The sequence below is a fragment of the Salvelinus namaycush genome, chromosome 34 (genome assembly GCF_016432855.1).
Source record: "Salvelinus namaycush isolate Seneca chromosome 34, SaNama_1.0, whole genome shotgun sequence".
Taxonomy (NCBI): Eukaryota; Metazoa; Chordata; class Actinopteri; order Salmoniformes; family Salmonidae; genus Salvelinus; species Salvelinus namaycush.
Genome location: NC_052340.1, coordinates 34,562,089 through 34,583,091, shown reverse-complemented (window position 1 = coordinate 34,583,091; position 21,003 = coordinate 34,562,089). Strand labels below are relative to the sequence as shown.

The 21,003-nt window shown below is 45.4% G+C and overlaps 1 protein-coding gene across 1 annotated transcript; it reads right to left on the bottom strand.

Annotated features, from left to right (window-relative positions):
- Positions 1-1,794: 1,794 nt before the first annotated feature.
- mrps22 (mitochondrial ribosomal protein S22) lies at positions 1,795-20,797 on the bottom strand. The gene is made up of 7 exons (XM_038973772.1): positions 20,648-20,797; positions 16,972-17,132; positions 16,647-16,811; positions 16,246-16,473; positions 15,983-16,128; positions 2,465-2,573; positions 1,795-2,344 (listed from the first exon to the last, which is right to left on the bottom strand). Exons 1-7 carry the CDS (start codon positions 20,772-20,774, stop codon positions 2,255-2,257), a joined length of 1,026 nt encoding a protein of 341 aa, XP_038829700.1. The 5' UTR covers positions 20,775-20,797; the 3' UTR covers positions 1,795-2,254.
- Positions 20,798-21,003: the final 206 nt, after the last annotated feature.

Below are 21,003 nucleotides of genomic sequence, written 5' to 3'. Positions count from 1 at the left end.
GCTCCAACCCCAGCCGTAGAAGACCAGGCTGCAGCAGCCCCAGCAGTAGAGCCCCTACCCAGGTGCTTCCACCAGAGCCAGCCCCTGCAGCCGCCCTCTTAGAGGGTAAAGGAGTGGAGGAGCCATCCCCTCTAGCTGCACTCTTAGAGGGTAAAGGAGTGGAACCAGCCCCTGCAGCAGTAGCAGCAGCATCCATGGACCTGCTGGACCTGAATGATAAATGGAATGAAGAGGTAAACCTGGCCTGGCCAGAGTTGATACATCCTGCCAAGACTTACACAGTATTTAGAATGCTAATCTATATTGGAAATCACCTTTTGATGTTTGACATTGAATAATGATGTATGAATGTTAAGGGACAACAGTGTACCAGCAAGGTAGTTCAGCCTCGCTCATACCTAGTCTTCCACTGACTCATCACTCATATACATTGCTTTTCCCTCCAGGCCCTTGACGATCTGGACCTGGACATCTTTGACTTGGACGTCGACACCACAGACGTTGACCTGGACGACGACACCACAGACGTTGACCTGGTCGACGACACCACCGACGTTGACCTGGACGACGACACCACAGACGTTGACCTGGACGTCGACACCACAGACGTTGACCTGGACGACGACACCACAGACGTTGACCTGGACGACAACGACACCACAGACGTTGACCTGGACGACAACGACACCACAGACGTTGACCTGGACGTCGACACCACAGACGTTGACCTGGACGACAACGACACCACAGACGTTGACCTGGACGACAACGACACCACAGATGACTGAAAGTCTTGGAGGAATGTCCTTAAAGTGACCAAAGAACACGTATTGTTGTTCAAACTCCTAGTGAAAGGGAGTGTGGGCGGGAGGTGGACTTTTTACCTTTACAGTGAAACTGGTGAAAGTCGGGTGGAGTATCTTTGTCTTTAAACTGTGAAACACAATACCAGGGGGTTTGTAGAATGCTTTGGGTGAGAATGGATGGACAGGGTCCGATTCATTAGGAACAAACGCAGGAAATGTTTTGCAACGGGAAACAAAAATAAGATTTATTTTTGAACAGGTACAAATTTACTGTCAAATCAATTTCTGGTTAAATGCTGAACGCGACCCCGGGGTGTATTCATTAGTCAGATTTCATTGCATAACATTTGGTCTGTTGCTAAATGTTTTTGCAATGGAAACTTGTTTACTCCAAATGGAAACAAGTTTCTATTGGACAAATTCAGGTAGTTCCCTCCCCATTTCGTTTTGTTTGCTTCCTAGATTAAACTCTTTCCGTTGCAAATCATTTAGCAACAGAATCCAACTCATAAATAGACCCCGGTTTTGAAATCCTTTGTGCAGTACTTAGTACCTCATCATCCACTCTCACATTGACCCACAGTATAGAATGAAATGTAGTGTGAACCAGAGGGGGTCATTGGGTTGAAATGTTTACCTTATCCAATGACATAGGAAGATGGGAATAGATTAGTTCTCTACACTACGTCTTACCCCTGGCTAACCAGGCTTGGGGTCTATCTTTCATTAGTTAGGTTAGGTCCTCTCCACAGGTGTTGAGCTTGTGTTCAGTACACCTCTACTTGTCTTGCCACGCATGCTGCTCTGCCATGGTCTAGTGCCTTAGGTCTCTGCTGTTTTTATAGGGAAACTACTTCATTGTTATAGATGTGAATCCAAGTGCCTTTTGTATGACTGGTCTAGAAAAGGGAATGAAATGTTATCAACTCAATAAAGATGACAAGTGTTTGTCTGAATCAGGCCCTAAGAATAATTCAGATTCAATAAATGAGACTATAAATAAAGACATTTTTATTTTGAATGTACATACATCATGAGAATTAAACAGCTTACTCAGTTCCAATGTTGTGATACAGTATGATTAAGGTTATGAACAAATGACAAGGTTGAAATGTGTGAATAGTGAATATCTGCACTGCATCGTGTGCCCTTCCACCAAATGATAGAAGACTGAAGCCTGGAGGACCCCAGTTATATGCACATTTTGATGCCATTTATTGCCAATGGACACTTGGCTTGCAAGTGGTTCATATGAGCTCCATAGTTCAAGGACTAAGTTATTCTCTTTGCTCACCGAAATTGTCCAGTTGGTGAAATTTTTGATCATGGAAAGGCAGGCCATTGGGGATAATGTCACAGCTCCGTTGGTGTGAAGTGTATGGTGATGTCAGACTGAGCTCTGCTGTGATGTGACACAGCTGTCCTGTGGTTAGGTGTGGTGATGTATGTCAGACGGAGCTCTCTGCGGAGGTCTGCTCGTAGGCCTGCAGGGCCAGCTCTACGTATCCTGCCCTCTGGGACTCCCGCTTAGCGTAGATCTGGTGGGGAACAGACACAGAGGTTAAACAAAGGGTTTACTGGCTATCATGGCTGCCAATACGGTGACTGGTGCATCAACCAGGTCCTGAGACGCACTAGTGTCTACTGATTGGGCCCACCTTGAGCAGGTCCAGTCCTGAAGCCTGTTGGCTGGAGGCCTCCTGGGCTGTCTCACTGTGTGGATGGACCTTGTTGAACAGACCTACCAGACTCACTGCATCCTGCAACCTAGAACAAAGAGAACAATACAGCCAGTGTTATAGTGGCTACTCTGGGCTAACAATGACAGCTATGGTGTTAAATCATTACTTGTCACAATAAGGGCTGAGGTAGTCACAAAATTCCGTCAGTCGGTCTCATGGTAATTGACCGTTAATTAACAAACACATTTAGCATCTCCTGGCTTCCACACATAGCCTACAAGCCATTTTAAATTGTTGAATAAATCCTTGTAATATAGCAAACACCTTAACAATAAATACATGATGTATTTTAGACAGGTCTAAAGAAACATGATATGAAGAACATGTAGTGTATTTCAGAAGAACAGAATAGCATACTCTGATACGTCCTTATGTTAGGCCCTGTTCTGGCTATGTCATATGGATGTGGGCTACACTCGTTCATTTAGCAGACAAGATTTGCTTAGAATTCCGTTCCATTATTTTATAGTATGAAGAATACAATTGAACAAAGCTGAATAAAATAGAAATATTTTCTCCAAACGTTGAGGGAATGCGCACATGCGGCTATTCTGTGTCGAGCGGTTTTCACAATTTCACAAGCACTTGATAATGACTCAAATTTCACAACGGCATCCCCTTTGTGGCCGTAACACACCCTAAAAAAAGCCAAGCCTTTTGCGGCCCAGAATGCTGCATTGTGCCCTACTCTGAGTGTGCTGCGCAATCCGAAGCGCGTCTCACTCACATGGCTGTCCTTCATGTGATCAGGTCTTTCTCACAGGCTACAAGTAAAGACAGACACATCGGAGACGCAACTGTGTGTCCTTATCCAATACCACAAGGTGCATATTGAAGATATTGGAAGAACTGGACACATTTACTTTGTTAGCCAACAAGACGAGTAGGCCTAACAGGCCGACTACACCGCTCGCGTCGCGTGCGCAAAATACATTTAGAAATCTATATTATTCAATTATTGCACCCACACTGCTCGAGCGTCTGCGTTGCCAAGGGCTAAAATAGAAGTCAGTTCTATTTGTGACACAGATCGTACTGCAAGTCCTGCCTCTCCCATCTCCTCATTGGTTTATAGAAGCAGGTACCCACGTGCCATCTCCTTATTGCTTATACCCATGTGGGTGACTGAAAGACGAACGAGGTTAGTGGCGGTAATGCAACTAATTTATGAAAGTTGCCAATCGCAATATAAAGTCAAGAGAAGAAAAAGCCTGGAAAGAGGAGAGATGACTAGAAACGATTCGGTTGACTGTTTTGTGTGTGGATTAATTGGCGGAATAGAGGACCTTGTGCATTTCAGGTAAAATAACAACTCAATGTTTATATCCCAGGACAAATTAGCTAGCAACAGCAAGCTAGCTAAATAGGACAAATTAGCTAAGAAGTGCAAGCTAGCTAGCTAAATTGCCATAAATGTTTAATGCTTTACGACCTGTCCCCAAATTAATATAATTGGTTCAGAGTTTGTTTTGATATTGTAACCTGCGTGTCGTGATCGCGTTTGGTGTGGGGGGGACAAAATGCATTAATGCACGATGGCGCACGATGGCGCACACACGCAGCCGGTTTGGGTTCCATGTTAAGCTCTACACCCCCTTGTAAAGCAGATTAAGTTATTTGGCCACTTTAGTTGTGATACAAACCTTATTAACACATATAGGCCTATGGGCTAAGCTACATGAGGTGTGCGACTATGATTCTAACAAGTCGCAAAAAAAGGCATTGTTTCTTATGCTGGGCATCATTTACAAGTGATAATATATAATTCAGTGATAGGATAATAGTCACCCATCAGCCTATTCTTGATTTAATCTCGTCTTTACATATACTAAATAATATATATACAAATATTATATAAGTGTGTGTGTGATATCCCCGTGGTTTATTTTCAAGCCAGCCAGGTAGGCTATATTCCTGTTGTAAATATAAGCAATGTGCTTAATATTAGGAAAGTTGAGAAATAAATATAGTAGACCTAGCCTATAGAAAGCTGATGGGATCCTCCTCTTTTTATTAGCGGCCATCACTCTGTTTTCTCCCACAATTACACAGCCTATAGAAATGTTGAGCAACATTAGCTCATGGGCTCTCATGAAGTGTTTGATTAGATTTTTGAATCCATTTGCATTGATGTCAGAGTGATTAGAAGGCCAATAGAGTGCTGAGTACCAGGCAGTTAACCTGTTTGGGCTGCAGGGGCAGTATTGAGTAGCCGGATAAAAGGTGCCCATTTCAAACGGCCTCGTACTCAATTCTTGCTCGTACAATATGCATATTATTATTACTATTGGATAGAAAACACTCTCTAGTTTCTAAAACCATTTGAATTATATCTGTGAGTAAAACAGAACTCCTTTTGCAGCAAACTTCCTGACAGGAAGTGGAAAATCTGAAATCGATGCTCTCTTCTAGGGCCTGCCTATTAAAGTCCTTGATATTTATTCGTTTAGATGCACTTCATACGTCTTCCACTAGATGTCGACAAGTAGTGAGAGAAGAAATGGAGTGTGTAACTTGATCTGGGCTCGAATAAATGCTCTTTGTATGACGTGTCACCAGTTTCCTGTTTTCTGGAGAGCGCGTCAAGGGACCTGGATTTGCCTTCTGATAAGCTGTCGTTATGGACGACTAATATCTCCGGCTTTGATTTTATTTGATACATGTGACAATATCATCGTAAAGTATGTTTTTTCAATATAGTTTTATTAGATTATTGAAATTTTTTCGGGAGTTTTGCCGTGTTCCGTTCTCTGAGTTTGTTGACGATGGAGAGATTCGCGCCACTTGGCAAGTGTGCTTGCTAAATCGAGAGGGAAAAAGGCCGTTCTAAAACCAAACAACGATTGTTCCCCGACAAAGGACCCCATGTACAACATTCTGATGGAAGATCAGCAAAAGTAGGACCCATTTTATGATGCTATTTCATATATCTGTCAAACATGTTGTACTAGTCGTTTGCGCCCAGCTTTTGGGTACTCTCTCGCTATACCTAAGCTGGATGTCGTAATGAAGTTATTTTTAGAATTCTAACACGGCGATTGCATTAAGAAGTAGTGTATCTATCATTTCCTATACAACATGTATTTTTTAGTTATGTTTATGAATAGTTATTTGGTCAGAATATGTGTCAGAAAAAGTGTCAGAAAAATATCCGGACGTTGTGGGAAAAAGATGCTACGTTAGCATAATGTATAACCACTGATCAGCTCTAAATATGCACATTTTCGAACAAAACATAAGTGTATGTATAACCTGATGTTATAGGACTGTCATCTGATGAAGCTTATCAAGGTTAGTCAAAAATTATATATCTTTTGCTGGTTTGTTACGATCGCTAACTTTTGCTACTGGGGAATGGCTTGTGTTTCTGGCTATTGTGGTAAGCTAATATAACGCTATATTGTGTTTTCGCTGTAAAACACTTAAGAAATCGGAAATATTGGCTGGATTCACAAGATGCTTGTCTTTCATTTGTTGTACACTATGTATTTTTCAGAAATGTTTTATGATGAGTATTTAGGTATTTGACGTTGGTGTCTAATTATTCTGGCTGCTTTCGGTGCAATTTCTGATTGTAGCTGCAATGTAAACTATGATTTATACCTGAAATATCGGTTAGCTAGCCAGCTATTTTTGTCCGCCGCGCTGCCGTTCTCCTACCTAGTCAACACTGCTAGCTAGCCAACTTCTACCGAATAGCAGCACTGTAGAAACTATTACATTACAACGGAACGATTTGATTAGTGTAGTGTTAGCTAGCTACATAGTTGTCTTTGCTGTCCTTGTATCTAAGACAATTGTGTAGTTTAGACTAATTATCTAGCCAGTTACCGAGGTTACCTAGCTAGCTATCGAGGTTACCTAGCCAGCTACACTCTCAAACAAAGTCAACAACGCAGCCACTGCTAGCTAGACTACTTCAGCAGTACTGTATCATTTTAATCATTTTGGTCAATAAGATTTCTGCAACGTAAGCTTAACTTTCTGAACATTCGAGACGTGTAGTCCACTTGTCATTCCAATCTCCTTTGCATTAGCGTAGCCTCTTCTGTAGCCTGTCAACTATGTGTCTGTCTATCCCTGTTCTCTCCTCTCTGCACAGACCATACAAACGCTTCACACCGCGTGGCCGCGGCCACCCTAACCTGGTGGTCCCAGCGCGCACGACCCACGTGGAGTTCCAGGTCTCCGGCAGCCTCTGGAACTGCCGATCTGCGGCCAACAAGGCAGAGTTCATCTCAGCCTATGCTTCCCTCCAGTCCCTCGACTTCTTGGCACTGACGGAAACATGGATCACCACAGATAACACTGCTACTCCTACTGCTCTCTCCTCGTCTGCCCACGTGTTCTCGCACACCCCGAGAGCTTCTGGTCAGCGGGGTGGTGGCACCGGGATCCTCATCTCTCCCAAGTGGTCATTCTCCCTTTCTCCCCTTACCCATCTGTCTATCGCCTCCTTTGAATTCCATGCTGTCACAGTTACCAGCCCTTTCAAGCTTAACATCCTTATCATTTATCGCCCTCCAGGTTCCCTCGGAGAGTTCATCAATGAGCTTGATGCCTTGATAAGCTCCTTTCCTGAGGACGGCTCACCTCTCACAGTTCTGGGTGACTTTAACCTCCCCACGTCTACCTTTGACTCATTCCTCTCTGCCTCCTTCTTTCCACTCCTCTCCTCTTTTGACCTCACCCTCTCACCTTCCCCCCCTACTCACAAGGCAGGCAATACGCTTGACCTCATCTTTACTAGATGCTGTTCTTCCACTAACCTCATTGCAACTCCCCTCCAAGTCTCCGACCACTACCTTGTATCCTTTTCCCTCTCGCTCTCATCCAACACTTCCCACACTGCCCCTACTCGGATGGTATCGCGCCGTCCCAACCTTCGCTCTCTCTCCCCCGCTACTCTCTCCTCTTCCATCCTATCATCTCTTCCCTCTGCTCAAACCTTCTCCAACCTATCTCCTGATTCTGCCTCCTCAACCCTCCTCTCCTCCCTTTCTGCATCCTTTGACTCTCTATGTCCCCTATCCTCCAGGCCGGCTCGGTCCTCCCCTCCTGCTCCGTGGCTCGACGACTCATTGCGAGCTCACAGAACAGGGCTCCGGGCAGCCGAGCGGAAATGGAGGAAAACTCGCCTCCCTGCGGACCTGGCATCCTTTCACTCCCTCCTCTCTACATTTTCCTCTTCTGTCTCTGCTGCTAAAGCCACTTTCTACCACTCTAAATTCCAAGCATCTGCCTCTAACCCTAGGAAGCTCTTTGCCACCTTCTCCTCCCTCCTGAATCCTCCTCCCCCTCCCCCCCCCCTCCTCCCTCTCTGCAGATGACTTCGTCAACCATTTTGAAAAGAAGGTCGACGACATCCGATCCTCGTTTGCTAAGTCAAACGACACCGCTGGTTCTGCTCACACTGCCCTACCCTGTGCTCTGACCTCTTTCTCCCCTCTCTCTCCAGATGAAATCTCGCGTCTTGTGACGGCCGGCCGCCCAACAACCTGCCCGCTTGACCCTATCCCCTCCTCTCTTCTCCAGACCATTTCCGGAGACCTTCTCCCCTACCTCACCTCGCTCATCAACTCATCCTTGACCGCTGGCTACGTCCCTTCCGTCTTCAAGAGAGCGAGAGTTGCACCCCTTCTGAAAAAACCTACACTCGATCCCTCCGATGTCAACAACTACAGACCAGTATCCCTTCTTTCTTTTCTCTCCAAAACTCTCGAACGTGCCGTCCTTGGCCAGCTCTCCTGCTATCTCTCTCAGAATGACCTTCTTGATCCAAATCAGTCAGGTTTCAAGACTAGTCATTCAACTGAGACTGCTCTTCTCTGTATCACGGAGGCGCTCCGCACTGCTAAAGCTAACTCTCTCTCCTCTGCTCTCATCCTCCTAGACCTATCGGCTGCCTTCGATACTGTGAACCATCAGATCCTCCTCTCCGCCCTCTCCGAGTTGGGCATCTCCGGCGCGGCCCACGCTTGGATTGCGTCCTACCTGACAGGTCGCTCCTACCAGGTGGCGTGGCGAGAATCTGTCTCCTCACCACGTGCTCTCACCACTGGTGTCCCCCAGGGCTCTGTTCTAGGCCCTCTCCTATTCTCGCTATACACCAAGTCACTTGGCTCTGTCATAACCTCACATGGTCTCTCCTATCATTGCTATGCAGACGACACACAATTAATCTTCTCCTTTCCCCCTTCTGATGACCAGGTGGCGAATCGCATCTCTGCATGTCTGGCAGACATATCAGTGTGGATGACGGATCACCACCTCAAGCTGAACCTCGGCAAGACGGAGCTGCTCTTCCTCCCGGGGAAGGACTGCCCGTTCCATGATCTCGCCATCACGGTTGACAACTCCATTGTGTCCTCCTCCCAGAGCGCTAAGAACCTTGGCGTGATCCTGGACAACACCCTGTCGTTCTCAACTAACATCAAGGCGGTGGCCCGTTCCTGTAGGTTCATGCTCTACAACATCCGCAGAGTACGACCCTGCCTCACACAGGAAGCGGCGCAGGTCCTAATCCAGGCACTTGTCATCTCCCGCCTGGATTACTACAACTCGCTGTTGGCTGGGCTCCCTGCCTGTGCCATTAAACCCCTACAACTCATCCAGAACGCCGCAGCCCGTCTGGTGTTCAACCTTCCCAAGTTCTCTCACGTCACCCCGCTCCTCCGCTCTCTCCACTGGCTTCCAGTTGAAGCTCGCATCCGCTACAAGACCATGGTGCTTGCCTACGGAGCTGTGAGGGGAACGGCACCTCAGTACCTTCAGGCTCTGATCAGGCCCTACACCCAAACAAGGGCACTGCGTTCATCCACCTCTGGCCTGCTCGCCTCCCTACCACTGAGGAAGTACAGTTCCCGCTCAGCCCAGTCAAAACTGTTCGCTGCTCTGGCACCCCAATGGTGGAACAAACTCCCTCACGACGCCAGGACAGCGGAGTCAATCACCACCTTCCGGAGACACCTGAAACCCCACCTCTTTAAGGAATACCTAGGATAGGATAAAGTAATCCTTCTGACCCCCCCCCCTTAAAAGATTTAGATGCACTATTGTAAAGTGGCTGTTCCACTGGATGTCATAAGGTGAATGCACCAATTTGTAAGTCGCTCTGGATAAGAGCGTCTGCTAAATGACTTAAATGTAAATGTAAATATGCACATTTTTCGAACAAAACATAGATTTATTGAATAACATGTTATAAGACTGTCATCTGATGAAGTTGTTTGTTGGTTAGTTTGGTTGGTTCTTGGTTAGTTAGGTTGGCTTTGTGCATGCTACCTGTGCTGTGAAAAATGTCTGTCCTTTTTTGTATTTGGTGGTGAGCTAACATAAATATACGTGCTGTTTTCGCTGTAAAACATTTTAAAAATCGGACATGTTGGCTGGATTCACAAGATGTGTACCTTTCATTTGCTGTATTGGACTTGTTAATGTGTGAAAGTTAAATATTTCTAAAAAATATATTTTGAATTTCGCGCCCTGCACTTGAAGTGGCTGTTGTCATATTGTGGCCGGCCTCGGGCTTGCAGCCAGAAGAAGTTAAGCAAGTTTGGTAGGTTACTAATGACCATCAGCAGCATCATTACATTTACATTTACATTTAAGTCATTTAGCAGAGCATCAGAGCTTGGAGAAGCCTTCATTTGACTGCCTCCATGACTCGTGACGGCCGGTGTGGTGGTAATACAGTCACCGCAACAGCCCTAGTCACAATGCCTACAAAACACTGTTATAACAGATGGCATGGGGTGTCATAGTTGTATTAAAGTTGGAGAAAAACCAGGAGGTACTAGGACCCCTGGGGTTACTTGGCCTATCAACAGGAGGTACTAGGACCCCTGGGGGTACTTGGCCTATCAACAGGAGGTACTAGGACCCCTGGGGTTACTTGGCCTATCAACAGGGGGTACTAGGACCCCTGGGGTTACTTGGCCTATCAACAGGGGGTACTAGGACCCCTGGGGTTACTTGGCCTATCAACAGGGGGTACTAGGACCCTTGGGGTTACTTGGCCTATCAACAGGGGGTACTAGGACCCCTGGGGTTACTTGGCCTATCAACAGGGGGTACTAGGACCCCTGGGGTTACTTGGCCTATCAACAGGGGGTACTAGGACCCCTGGGGTTACTTGGCCTATCAACAGGAGGTACTAGGACCCCTGGGGTTACTTGGCCTATCAACAGGAGGTACTAGGACCCCTGGGGTTACTTGGCCTATCAACAGGAGGTACTAGGACCCCTGGGGTTACTTGGCCTATCAACAGGAGGTACTAGGACCCCTGGGGTTACTTGGCCTATCAACAGGAGGTACTAGGACCCCTGGGGGTACTTGGCCTATCAACAGGGGGTACTAGGACCCATGGGGGTACTTGGCCTATCAACAGGGGGTACTAGGACCCCTGGGGTTACTTGGCCTATCAACAGGGGGTACTAGGACCCATGGGGGTACTTGGCCTATCAACAGGAGGTACTAGGACCCCTGGGGTTACTTGGCCTATCAACAGGGGGTACTAGGACCCATGGGGGTACTTGGCCTATCAACAGGGGGTACTAGGACCCCTGGGGTTACTTGGCCTATCAACAGGGGGTACTAGGACCCATGGGGGTACTTGGCCTATCAACAGGAGGTACTAGGACCCCTGGGGTTACTTGGCCTATCAACAGGGGGTACTAGGACCCCTGGGGGTACTTGGCCTACCCACAGGAGGTACTAGGACCCCTGGGGTTACTTGGCCTATCCACAGGAGGTACTAGGACCCCTGGGGTTACTTGGCCTATCAACAGGAGGTACTAGGACCCCTGGGGTTACTTGGCCTATCAACAGGAGGTACTAGGACCCCTGGGGTTACTTGGCCTATCAACAGGAGGTACTAGGACCCCTGGGGTTACTTGGCCTATCAACAGGAGGTACTAGGACCCCTGGGGTTACTTGGCCTATCAACAGGAGGTACTAGGACCCCTGGGGTTACTTGGCCTATCAACAGGAGGTACTAGGACCCCTGGGGTTACTTGGCCTATCAACAGGAGGTACTAGGACCCCTGGGGTTACTTGGCCTATCAACAGGGGGTACTAGGACCCCTGGGGTTACTTGGCCTATCAACAGGGGGTACTAGGACCCCTGGGGTTACTTGGCCTATCAACAGGGGGTACTAGGACCCCTGGGGTTACTTGGCCTATCAACAGGGGGTACTAGGACCCCTGGGGTTACTTGGCCTATCAACAGGGGGTACTAGGACCCCTGGGGTTACTTGGCCTATCAACAGGGGGTACTAGGACCCCTGGGGTTACTTGGCCTATCAACAGGGGGTACTAGGACCCCTGGGGTTACTTGGCCTATCAACAGGGGGTACTAGGACCCATGGGGGTACTTGGCCTATCAACAGGGGGTACTAGGACCCATGGGGGTACTTGGCCTACCCACAGGGGGTACTTGAGAAGATTCATGATACCATAGGCTAACTGGTCAAATTCACATGAGGGGGGTACTTCAGGGGTACTCCGGGCAGAGCTAAATTCAGTATGTTAGTGGTTCTCAAACTTTTTATAGTCCCGTACCCCAAACATTCAACCTCCAGCTGTGTACCCCCTCTAGCACCAGAGTCAGCGCACTCTCAAATGTTGTTTTTTTGCCATAATTGTAAGCCTGCCACACACACACACATTACGATTCATTCTTATGTTTAATAAATGTGTGCCAGTTTATACTCTGAGCGCAGCCCAATCCAGAAATCTGGCAGTGGCTTCTGATTAAATTCAAATTTCACAGAACTGCTTTTTGCAATTTCGATGAGGCCCTCTTGTTTAGATATCGGTAAGTGGACTGGAGGCAGGGCATGGAAGGGATAACGAATTCAGTTGCTTGTGTCATCCGTTTCGGGAAAGTACCTGTGTAATTGCGCACCCAACTCACTCAGGTGCTTCGCTATATCACATTTGACATTGTCTGTAAGCTTGAGTTCAGTTGCACAAAAAAAATCATACAATGATGGAAAGACCTGTGTGTTGTCCCTGTTAATGCAGACAGAGAGGAGCTCCAACTTCCTAACCATAGCCTCAATTTTGTCCCGAACATTGAATATAGTTGCGGAGAGTCCCTGTAATCCTAGATTCAGATCATTCAGGCGAGAAAAAACATCACCCAGTCGTGTGAGAAACTTGTCATCATGCCAGCGGTCAGACAAGTGAAAATTATGGTCAGTAAAGAAAACTAAGCTAATCTTTCAATTAAAAACAAAAACGTGTCAATACTCTGCCCCTTGATATCCAGCACACTCCTTTCTGTATGTTGTAAAAGCGTTACATGGTCGCTGCCCATATCATTGCATAGTGCTTTCAGGGACCTTGCTTTAACAAAGTGAACCATTTTCACTGTAGTGTCCAAAACGTCTTTCAAGCTGTCAGGCATTCCCTTGGCAGCAAGAGCCTCTCTGTGGATGCTGCAGTGTACCCAGGTGGCGTCGGGAGCAACTGCTTGCACGCGTGTTACCACTCCACTATGTCTCCCTGTCATGGCTTTTACGCCATCAGTACAGATACCAGCACATCTTGACCACCAAAGTCCATTTGATGTCACAAAGCTGTCACAAAATATCCTCTCCTGTTGTCCTGGTTTCCAGAAGAGGATGTCTTCCTTAATTGACCACGCATAAATGTAACAGACATACAGTTGAAGTCGGAAGTTTACATACACTTAGGTTAGAGTCATTAAAACTAATTTTTCAACCACTCCACAAACGTCTTGTTAACAAACTATAGTTTTGGCAAGTCGGTTAGGACATCTACTTTGTGTATGACACAAGTAAGTTTTCCAACAATTGTTTACAGACAGATTATTTTACTTATAATTCACTGTATCACAATTCCAGTGGGTCAGAAGTTTACATACACTAAGTTGACTGTGCCTTTAAACAGCTTGGAAAATTTCAGAAAATAATGTCATTAGAAGCTTCTGATAGGCTAATTGACATCATTTGAGTCAATTGGAGGTGTACCTGTGGATGTATTTCAAGACCCACCTTCAAACTCAGTGCCTCTTTGCTTGACATCATGGGAAAATCAAAAGAAATCAGCTAAGACTGAAAAAAACTGTAAACCCCCACAAGTCGTTCAACCTTGGGAGCAATTTCCAAATGCCTGAAGGTACCACGTTCATCTGTACAAACAATAGTATGCAAGTACGAACACCATGGGACTACGCAGCCGTCATACCGCTCAGGAAGGAGACGCATTCTGTCTCTTAGAGATGAATTTACTTTGGCGCGAAAAGTGCAAATCAATCCCAGAACAACAGCAAAGGACCTTGTGAAGATGCTGGAGGAAACAGGTACAAAAGTATCTATATCCACAGTAAAACGAGTCCTATATCGACATAACCTGAAAGGCAGCTCAGCAAGGAAGAAGCCACCGCTTAAAAACCGCCACAAAAAAGCCAGACTACGGTTTGCAACTGCACATGGGGACAAAGATCGTACTTTTTGGAGAAATGTCCTCTGGTCTGATCAAACAAAAATAAAACTGTTTGGCCATAATGACCATCGTTATGTTTGGAGGAAAAAGGGGGAGGCTTGCAAGCCGAAGAACACCATCCCAATCGTGAAGCACGGGGGAGGCAGCATCATGTAGTGGGGGTGCTTTGCTGCAGGAGGGACTGGTGCACTTCACAAAATAGATGACATCATGAGGAGGAAAATTATGTGGATATATTGAAGCAACATTTCAAGACATCAGTCAGGAAGTTAAAGCTTGGTCGCAAATGGGTCTTCCAAATGGACAATGACCCAAAGCATACATCCAAAGTTGCGGCAAAATGGCTTAAGGACAACAAAGTCAAGGTATTGGAGCAGCCATCACAAAGCCTTGGCCTCAATCTTATAGAAAATGCGTGGGCAGAAGTGAAAAGCTTGTGCGAGCAAGGAGGCCTACAAAACTGACTCAGTTACACCAGCTCTGTCAGGAAGAATGGGCCAAAATTCACCCAACTTATTGTGGGAAGCTTGAGGAAGGCTACCTGAAACGTTTGACCCAAGTTTAAAAAATGTAAAGGCAATGCTACCAAATACTAATTGAGTGTGTGTAAACTTCTGACGCACTGGGAATGTGATGAAAGAAATAAAAGCTGAAATAAATCACTATTATGCTGACATTTCACATTCTTAAAATAAAGTGGTGATCCTACCTGACCTAAAACAGGGGATTTTTACTCTGATTAAATGTCAGGAATTGTGAAAATCTGAGTTTGAATGTATTTGGCTATGGTGTATGTAAACTTCCGACTTCAACTGTATACCAGGAGCTGTGCCAGGCCCGCCACGTCTGTTGACTCATTTAGCTGTAACACATAGAATTCACTGGCTTGTATGTGAAGCAGTAACTGTTTCAAAACATCTCCTGCCATGTCACTGATGCGTCGTGAAACAGTGTTGTTTGATGAAGTCATTGTCTGTATAGTTTCTTTGGCCTTTTCCCCTCAGCATTGTCTCAGCCATACCCGCGGCAGCAGGAAGAATTAAGTCCTCCACAATAGTATGGAGCTTGCCTGTCCCAGCCACTCGGTAGCTCACCATATAAGGCGCATCTAGCCCCTTCTTATTAATGGCATCTGTTGCTTTTATACACGTCTTACTACTCGAAAGTCACCTTAATTCTCACTCAAAACTTCCTTGGCTTATTTTCCAAATTGGCATGTTTTGTTTCTTAATGTCTGCACAAGAATGAAGGTTTTGTAGAGTTGTGAGATAGTACTTTGCACATATAACACACAGTGGCTGAGGAAAGGCACTACTACCAAAATAATTGAACCACAAAGCAATGTAGTTCTCATCATATTTGAGCCTCTTCGATGGTCCAACGTCCTTGTCTGTTGTTCGGTGCTTTCCCGGGAAAGGGGGCAGTAGCTCTTTGGCTGCATCAGATTCACAACTCAGTGTCCATGCTAGCTGGGCTAACAACAAATGTAGAATATCTGATGCTAGCATTGGATGTGCTCGTGGAAGCAGAACAACTTGTGTCGTTGACAGGTGCAGGTGTAGTACTGCTGGTAGTAGCAGTACTACCAGTAGAGCTGGTATGTGTCTCTATGGACGCGGGCCTTACTGTTTTTAACCATTTATCAATTTTCGAGCAAACGGAATGAGCAGCAGCAATGTTTGGCGACACACAGACCGTTAGTCCCGCGAGAGAGTAATGGTTAATGTGACTGGGTGTTAATTATTTGACTAGGCTACCTGTATTTGACATTGTGTGTTATTTCACTGAACACTATTTTTGGCAGTGAAACGAGGCTACTCCGACGAGAAAAAAACCTCACCCAAATGTATAGCCCCGTTGGAAAATATAAATGGTCTGTTAGAAAATGTGAAGGGAAAAAAAGTAGGTGGTACAGTAACCAAAAAAAGGTTGGGAACCCCTGCTCTAACACAAGATACTCACAGGTCTTTCTGCAGCATGTCTATCACGAGTCCGTCCACCCTCCTGGCATTGACCAGGTACCAGACCAGGCCTCCAAAGTGTCTGGTGGAGCGCAGCAGATCATACTTCCCCATCTTCTCTAGATCCTCATAGGTGGCTGCATGCACCTGGACAACAGAGCACAGCCAATAGGGAGAGAGTTTTACTAACTGCTAATGGGTAATAATAACTGAAGCATACATCTGGACAGCCTGTTGAGGAGTGTGAAGGAAGTGGTATTTTACCCTGATGTATTCTGAGGAGTCAGGTTCAAACTGGACCTGGCACAGATCCAACATATCCTCATGACGATCCTGGCCAAACACCACCTTCAGGTTCTCCTCCTTGAAGACAGGGGGTGCTGTGAGCCTGCGGCCCTCTTTAGGGAAGTAGACCTGCAGGATCCTATCCCTCTCCTCCCACGATGCCTTCCTCAGAGTCCCAGTGGGTTCCCGGATCACTATGAACCGCTCCTGGAAACAACCATTGAAGAGAGAACAAAACTAGACAGTGAGAAGACTAAAGAGCACTAATTGTTTGAGGCATTGTAAATGATAACCAACATTTATGGTTGACACAAGCCATTACGCACACTTTGCTTGTCGTGCATGTTGACACAAACACACTCTCTTCCTCTCTCTCCTACCCTGTGCGGTATGTTGAAGGTGATGTCAGTGAAGACGTATTTGGCTGTGTCCATGCCCTCCAGGATCTTGTCCTCAGACAGGACATCATTGATGGGCTTCCTCTCCGGCAGCACCGGAGGCATCTTCAGCAGCCTCTGGGCCTGCTCCCTGGCACTCTGGATCGCCTACAACACAAACACACAGTGTGACACATTAACAAGACTGACACCAGCTGTACAGGGATGTAATCTGCCAACTGAAATGTTCAGAATGTTGCAGTAGATGTTGTAGAGCCATTCACTACTCTGCATGACAGACAAACTATCTGCCCCACTGTGTGTGTACCTCTTCCAGCTGTGCGTCTGTCATGAGTTTGTACTTGGGGGGCTTCAGCTCCTGTTTGATGGGTCTGAACACCTTCTCCAGGTTCAAGCCTGTGATTCTGGTTAGGATGTCCTGCACCTCTGCATCCAGAAACTGGGGCTTCACATGGGCATCTGGAGAACCTAGAAACAAATGAATGACTTCAGAGATGGATGAAGCTAGCTCTGGTCTCAGATCTGCAGGTACGGCCTGCATCAGAGCTAGTCACACTGCGCATATTGACACGGGAAGTGACCTCACTGATGACGCAAAACAGGAAGAATGGCGCCAAGAACAAACCAAAGATTACGTACAAACCTTCTCCTGAATACAAGCCTTCTAGATATTTTTCATAATTGCACTTAATCTTCAATTACTAGAATGATTGTTCCATGTTCTCCAAAGAATCTTAAAACGGACTCTGTACTTAAAGATCAGAAATCAAACTTGACGAGAGTGAGGAGGAATATAAGTCGGAAATATACAAATATTTTTTACCTAGGGATGAAGTAGCTACGGCGATAGGTGTCTTTCAAGTCTTGCTCAAGGTAATTCTGGCAAAGTGGAATTATGACTTGGGAAAAAAGTGTATCCCTGCCTTTTTGGGTGAGTTACAAAAGTATCTATATTGAAGCCAGTCCCTAAACAAATCAAGGGCAACCACCTGAGCCACTGCCTGTTCACCCCGCTATCATCCAGAAGGCGAGGTCAGTACAGGTGCATCAAAGCTGGGACAGAAGCTGTTTTTCAGTCTCAATCTCAAGGCCATCAGACTTAAATAGCCATCAATAGCCAGCCTCCACCCAGTAACCTGCCCTGAACTTAGTGCCTGCCACCCGGTTACTCAACTCTGCACCTTAGAGGCTGCTGCCCAATGTACATAGACATGGAATCACTGGTCCCTTTAGTAATGTTTACATACCGTATTCTAGTCAATGCCATGCCGACATTGCGTGTCCTAATTATATATATACATATATATATATATAAAATATATATATATTTTTTTTTATTCTATTCTTTTAGATGTGTGTATTGTTGTGAATTGTTAGATACTACTGCACTGTTGGCGCTAGGAACACAAGCATTTCGGTACGCCCGCAATAACATCTGCTAAATGTATGTGACAAATAAAATTTGATTTGAGCTTAAAAGGAAAGATTCACCCATTTTGAATGGTATATTGTTTTTGTCAATTTCCTTTTGATTCCCAGGGTCATTTCATGTTTTCATGTGTATCTGAGCTAATGCCGTTCAAGCAGGCAGAAATTCGGCCATTATGACGTAGCATTGTGATAAAACCGCTCTCACTACACTGGAAGTTACACTGAACAAAAATATAAAAATATAACCGCAACATGTAAAGTGTTGGTCCCATGTTTCATGAGCTAAAATAAAAGATCCCTGAAATGTTCCACAAAAAAAGTTAGCGAGCCTTTCTCCTTTGCCGAGATATAATCCATTAACCTCACAGGTGTGGCATATCAAGAAGCTGATTAAATGGCATGATCATTACACAGGTGTACCTTGTGCTGGGGACAATAAAAGGCCATTAAAATGTGCAATTATGTCACAAAACACAATGCCACAGATGGCTCAAGTTGAGGGAGTGTGCAATTGGCATGCTGACTGCAGGAAAGTCCACCAGAGCTGTTACCAGAGGATGTAATGTTAATTTCTCTACCATAAGCCACCACCAACATAATTTTAGATTATTTGGCAGTACATCCAACCAGCCTCACCACCGCAGACCACGGCTATGGCATCATGCAGGCAAGTGGTTTGCTGATGTCAACGTTGTGAACAGTGTCCCACGGTGGCGATGGGGTTATGGTATGGGCAGTCATACGCTACAAAACAACAAACACAATTGCATTTTATCAATGGCAATTTGAATGCACAAAAATACCATTCCGAGATCCTGAGTACCATTTTTTTTAAGGTATCTGACCAACGAGATGCATATCTGTATTCCCAGTCATGTGAAATCCATAGGGCCTAATAAATAAATTCACATTGACTGTTTTTCTCATACGAACTATAACCCAGTAAAATCTTTGAAATTGTTACATGTGTTTATATTTTTGTTCAGTATAAAAGAAATACGACTTTTAGATCGCGAAAACGTCTATCAAATCAAATTTATTTTATATAGCCCTTCGTACATCAGCTAATATCTCGAAGTGCTGTACAGAAACCCAGCCTAAAAATCTGACTATCAAGTCAGCTTTCAATACTGGCCGATGTCATAACGCGGGAAGTTGTCTTCTCTCGAATGAGCCATTGATCATATTTTGAAATATTCCTACCTCGAAAAAAAGTTAGCCTGTTCAGGCCATGGTAGCCAGATACAATGTCTGTGATGCAACGAGTCTGATTGCTGTCACGTTCAAAACAACTTTGAACTCAGATATTAGAAATCTCCAGCTCCCAAAAGGTCAAGACAACTGGGAACTCAGTGGGAAAAATTATTTCCAAGTCAGAAAATGTCAGAAGCTCTGGCATCTTACAAGAGCTTTTACGTATTTAATTTAACTAGGCAAGTCAGTTAAGAACAAATTCTTACTTACAATGATGGCCTACCATAAGACAAAAGGCCTCCTGTGGGGTAGGGGGCTGGTTTTAAAAACACATTTCACATTTCATATAGGACAACATACACATCACGACAAGAGAGACAACACAACATAGCAAGGCAGCAACACATGACAACAGCACAAAACATGGTACATACATTATGGAGCACAGACAACAGCACAAAAGGTAGACAGCACTACATCGCGCAAAGCAGCCACAACTGTCAGTAAGTGTCCATGATTGAGTTTTTGAAGAGATTGAGATAAAACTGTCCAGTTTGAGTGTTTGTTGCAGCTCGTTCCAGTCGCTAGCTGCAACGAACTGAAAAGACAAGCGACCCATGGATGTGTGCGCTTTGGGGACCTTTAACAGAATGTGAATGGCAGAACGGGTGGAGGATGAGGGCTGCAGTAGATATCTCAGATTGGGGGGAGTGAGGCCTAAGAGGGTTTTATAAATAAGCTTCGACAGGTATACAGAGATGACCAGTTTACAGGAGTATATAGTGCAGTGATGAGCTCCGACTTCCCGCTCTGAAGATCACTGAAGTCATGAAGTGACATCGTTTTCCCCCCATATTCCCAGTCTTGAAACCACCAGTAGTTTGTGCTAAATAAAATGCTAATGGTACTTTCAAGACTAGTGGAAAATATTTTTTTTTAAACGGAGGTCAAACCATGAAGTCAGTTATCTTCAGGGCGTAAAGTCGAGTCTCTAGAAAGATGACCGAGTTCCCGTTTCCTTGGAATTCCTAGTTGGATGATCGTTAACGATTTCCAGTCTGAACTTTTCCGAATTCGCAGTTATCTTGAACGCGCTGAATTCGGAAGTCGGTGATTTCAGAGTTCCCAGTTTTGAACGCAGCATAGATGTACGTTCTTGTCCACATGTGTGTAAATAGCTCCAAGGATAACAGCTAGCTACCAGTACCATTCAAGTGATTCAAATACTAAAAAGTAAACGCTAGCAAAGTTTTCGCATAGGCAGCTAACAGTAGATAACAGTAGCTACACATGCTACAAGGTCAGTGGTAGAGCTCCAGTTTCTCAGTGTGGCCACACATTGTAAATAAACGACTTACTGCTGTCAGACGGTGCACTGCACAACATCCTTCTGCTACATCTGACAAGTATTCCTGTGTTTTGATCGACATTTTTGACCCGAGAATAGCTCCTAAAGAGGCACCGTGCTGCACCAAACGCGGCCATGTTTGTAGCTATCTCATGGATTACACTATCGTGACCTAATACAAACGACGTAGAAATTGGGGAATCATGGGAGATGGAGTCTTCCGATTGTGTGACAGTTTTATAAAGGATGTTCACCAGATGGCGCAAATTGATCATGTATTCTGTGTCCACTTGCAATGTGTTCATGGTTCCAGTGGTGACGCTCATGAAACTGACATGTCGTCTAGGTTGGAATAAGTACGAAAAT

Excerpts from the sequence above, each read along its gene's own strand:
- mrps22 (XM_038973772.1), bottom strand. The coding sequence starts at position 20,774 with ATGGCCGCGTTTGGTGCAGCACGGTGCCTCTTTAGGAGCTATTCTCGG. Across the intron at positions 16,474-16,646 it reads CCTTCAACATACCGCACAGG|GAGCGGTTCATAGTGATCCG; the intron begins GTAGGAGAGAGA and ends GGTTGTTTCCAG. Across the intron at positions 2,345-2,464 it reads CAGGACTGGACCTGCTCAAG|ATCTACGCTAAGCGGGAGTC; the intron begins GTGGGCCCAATC and ends GTTCCCCACCAG.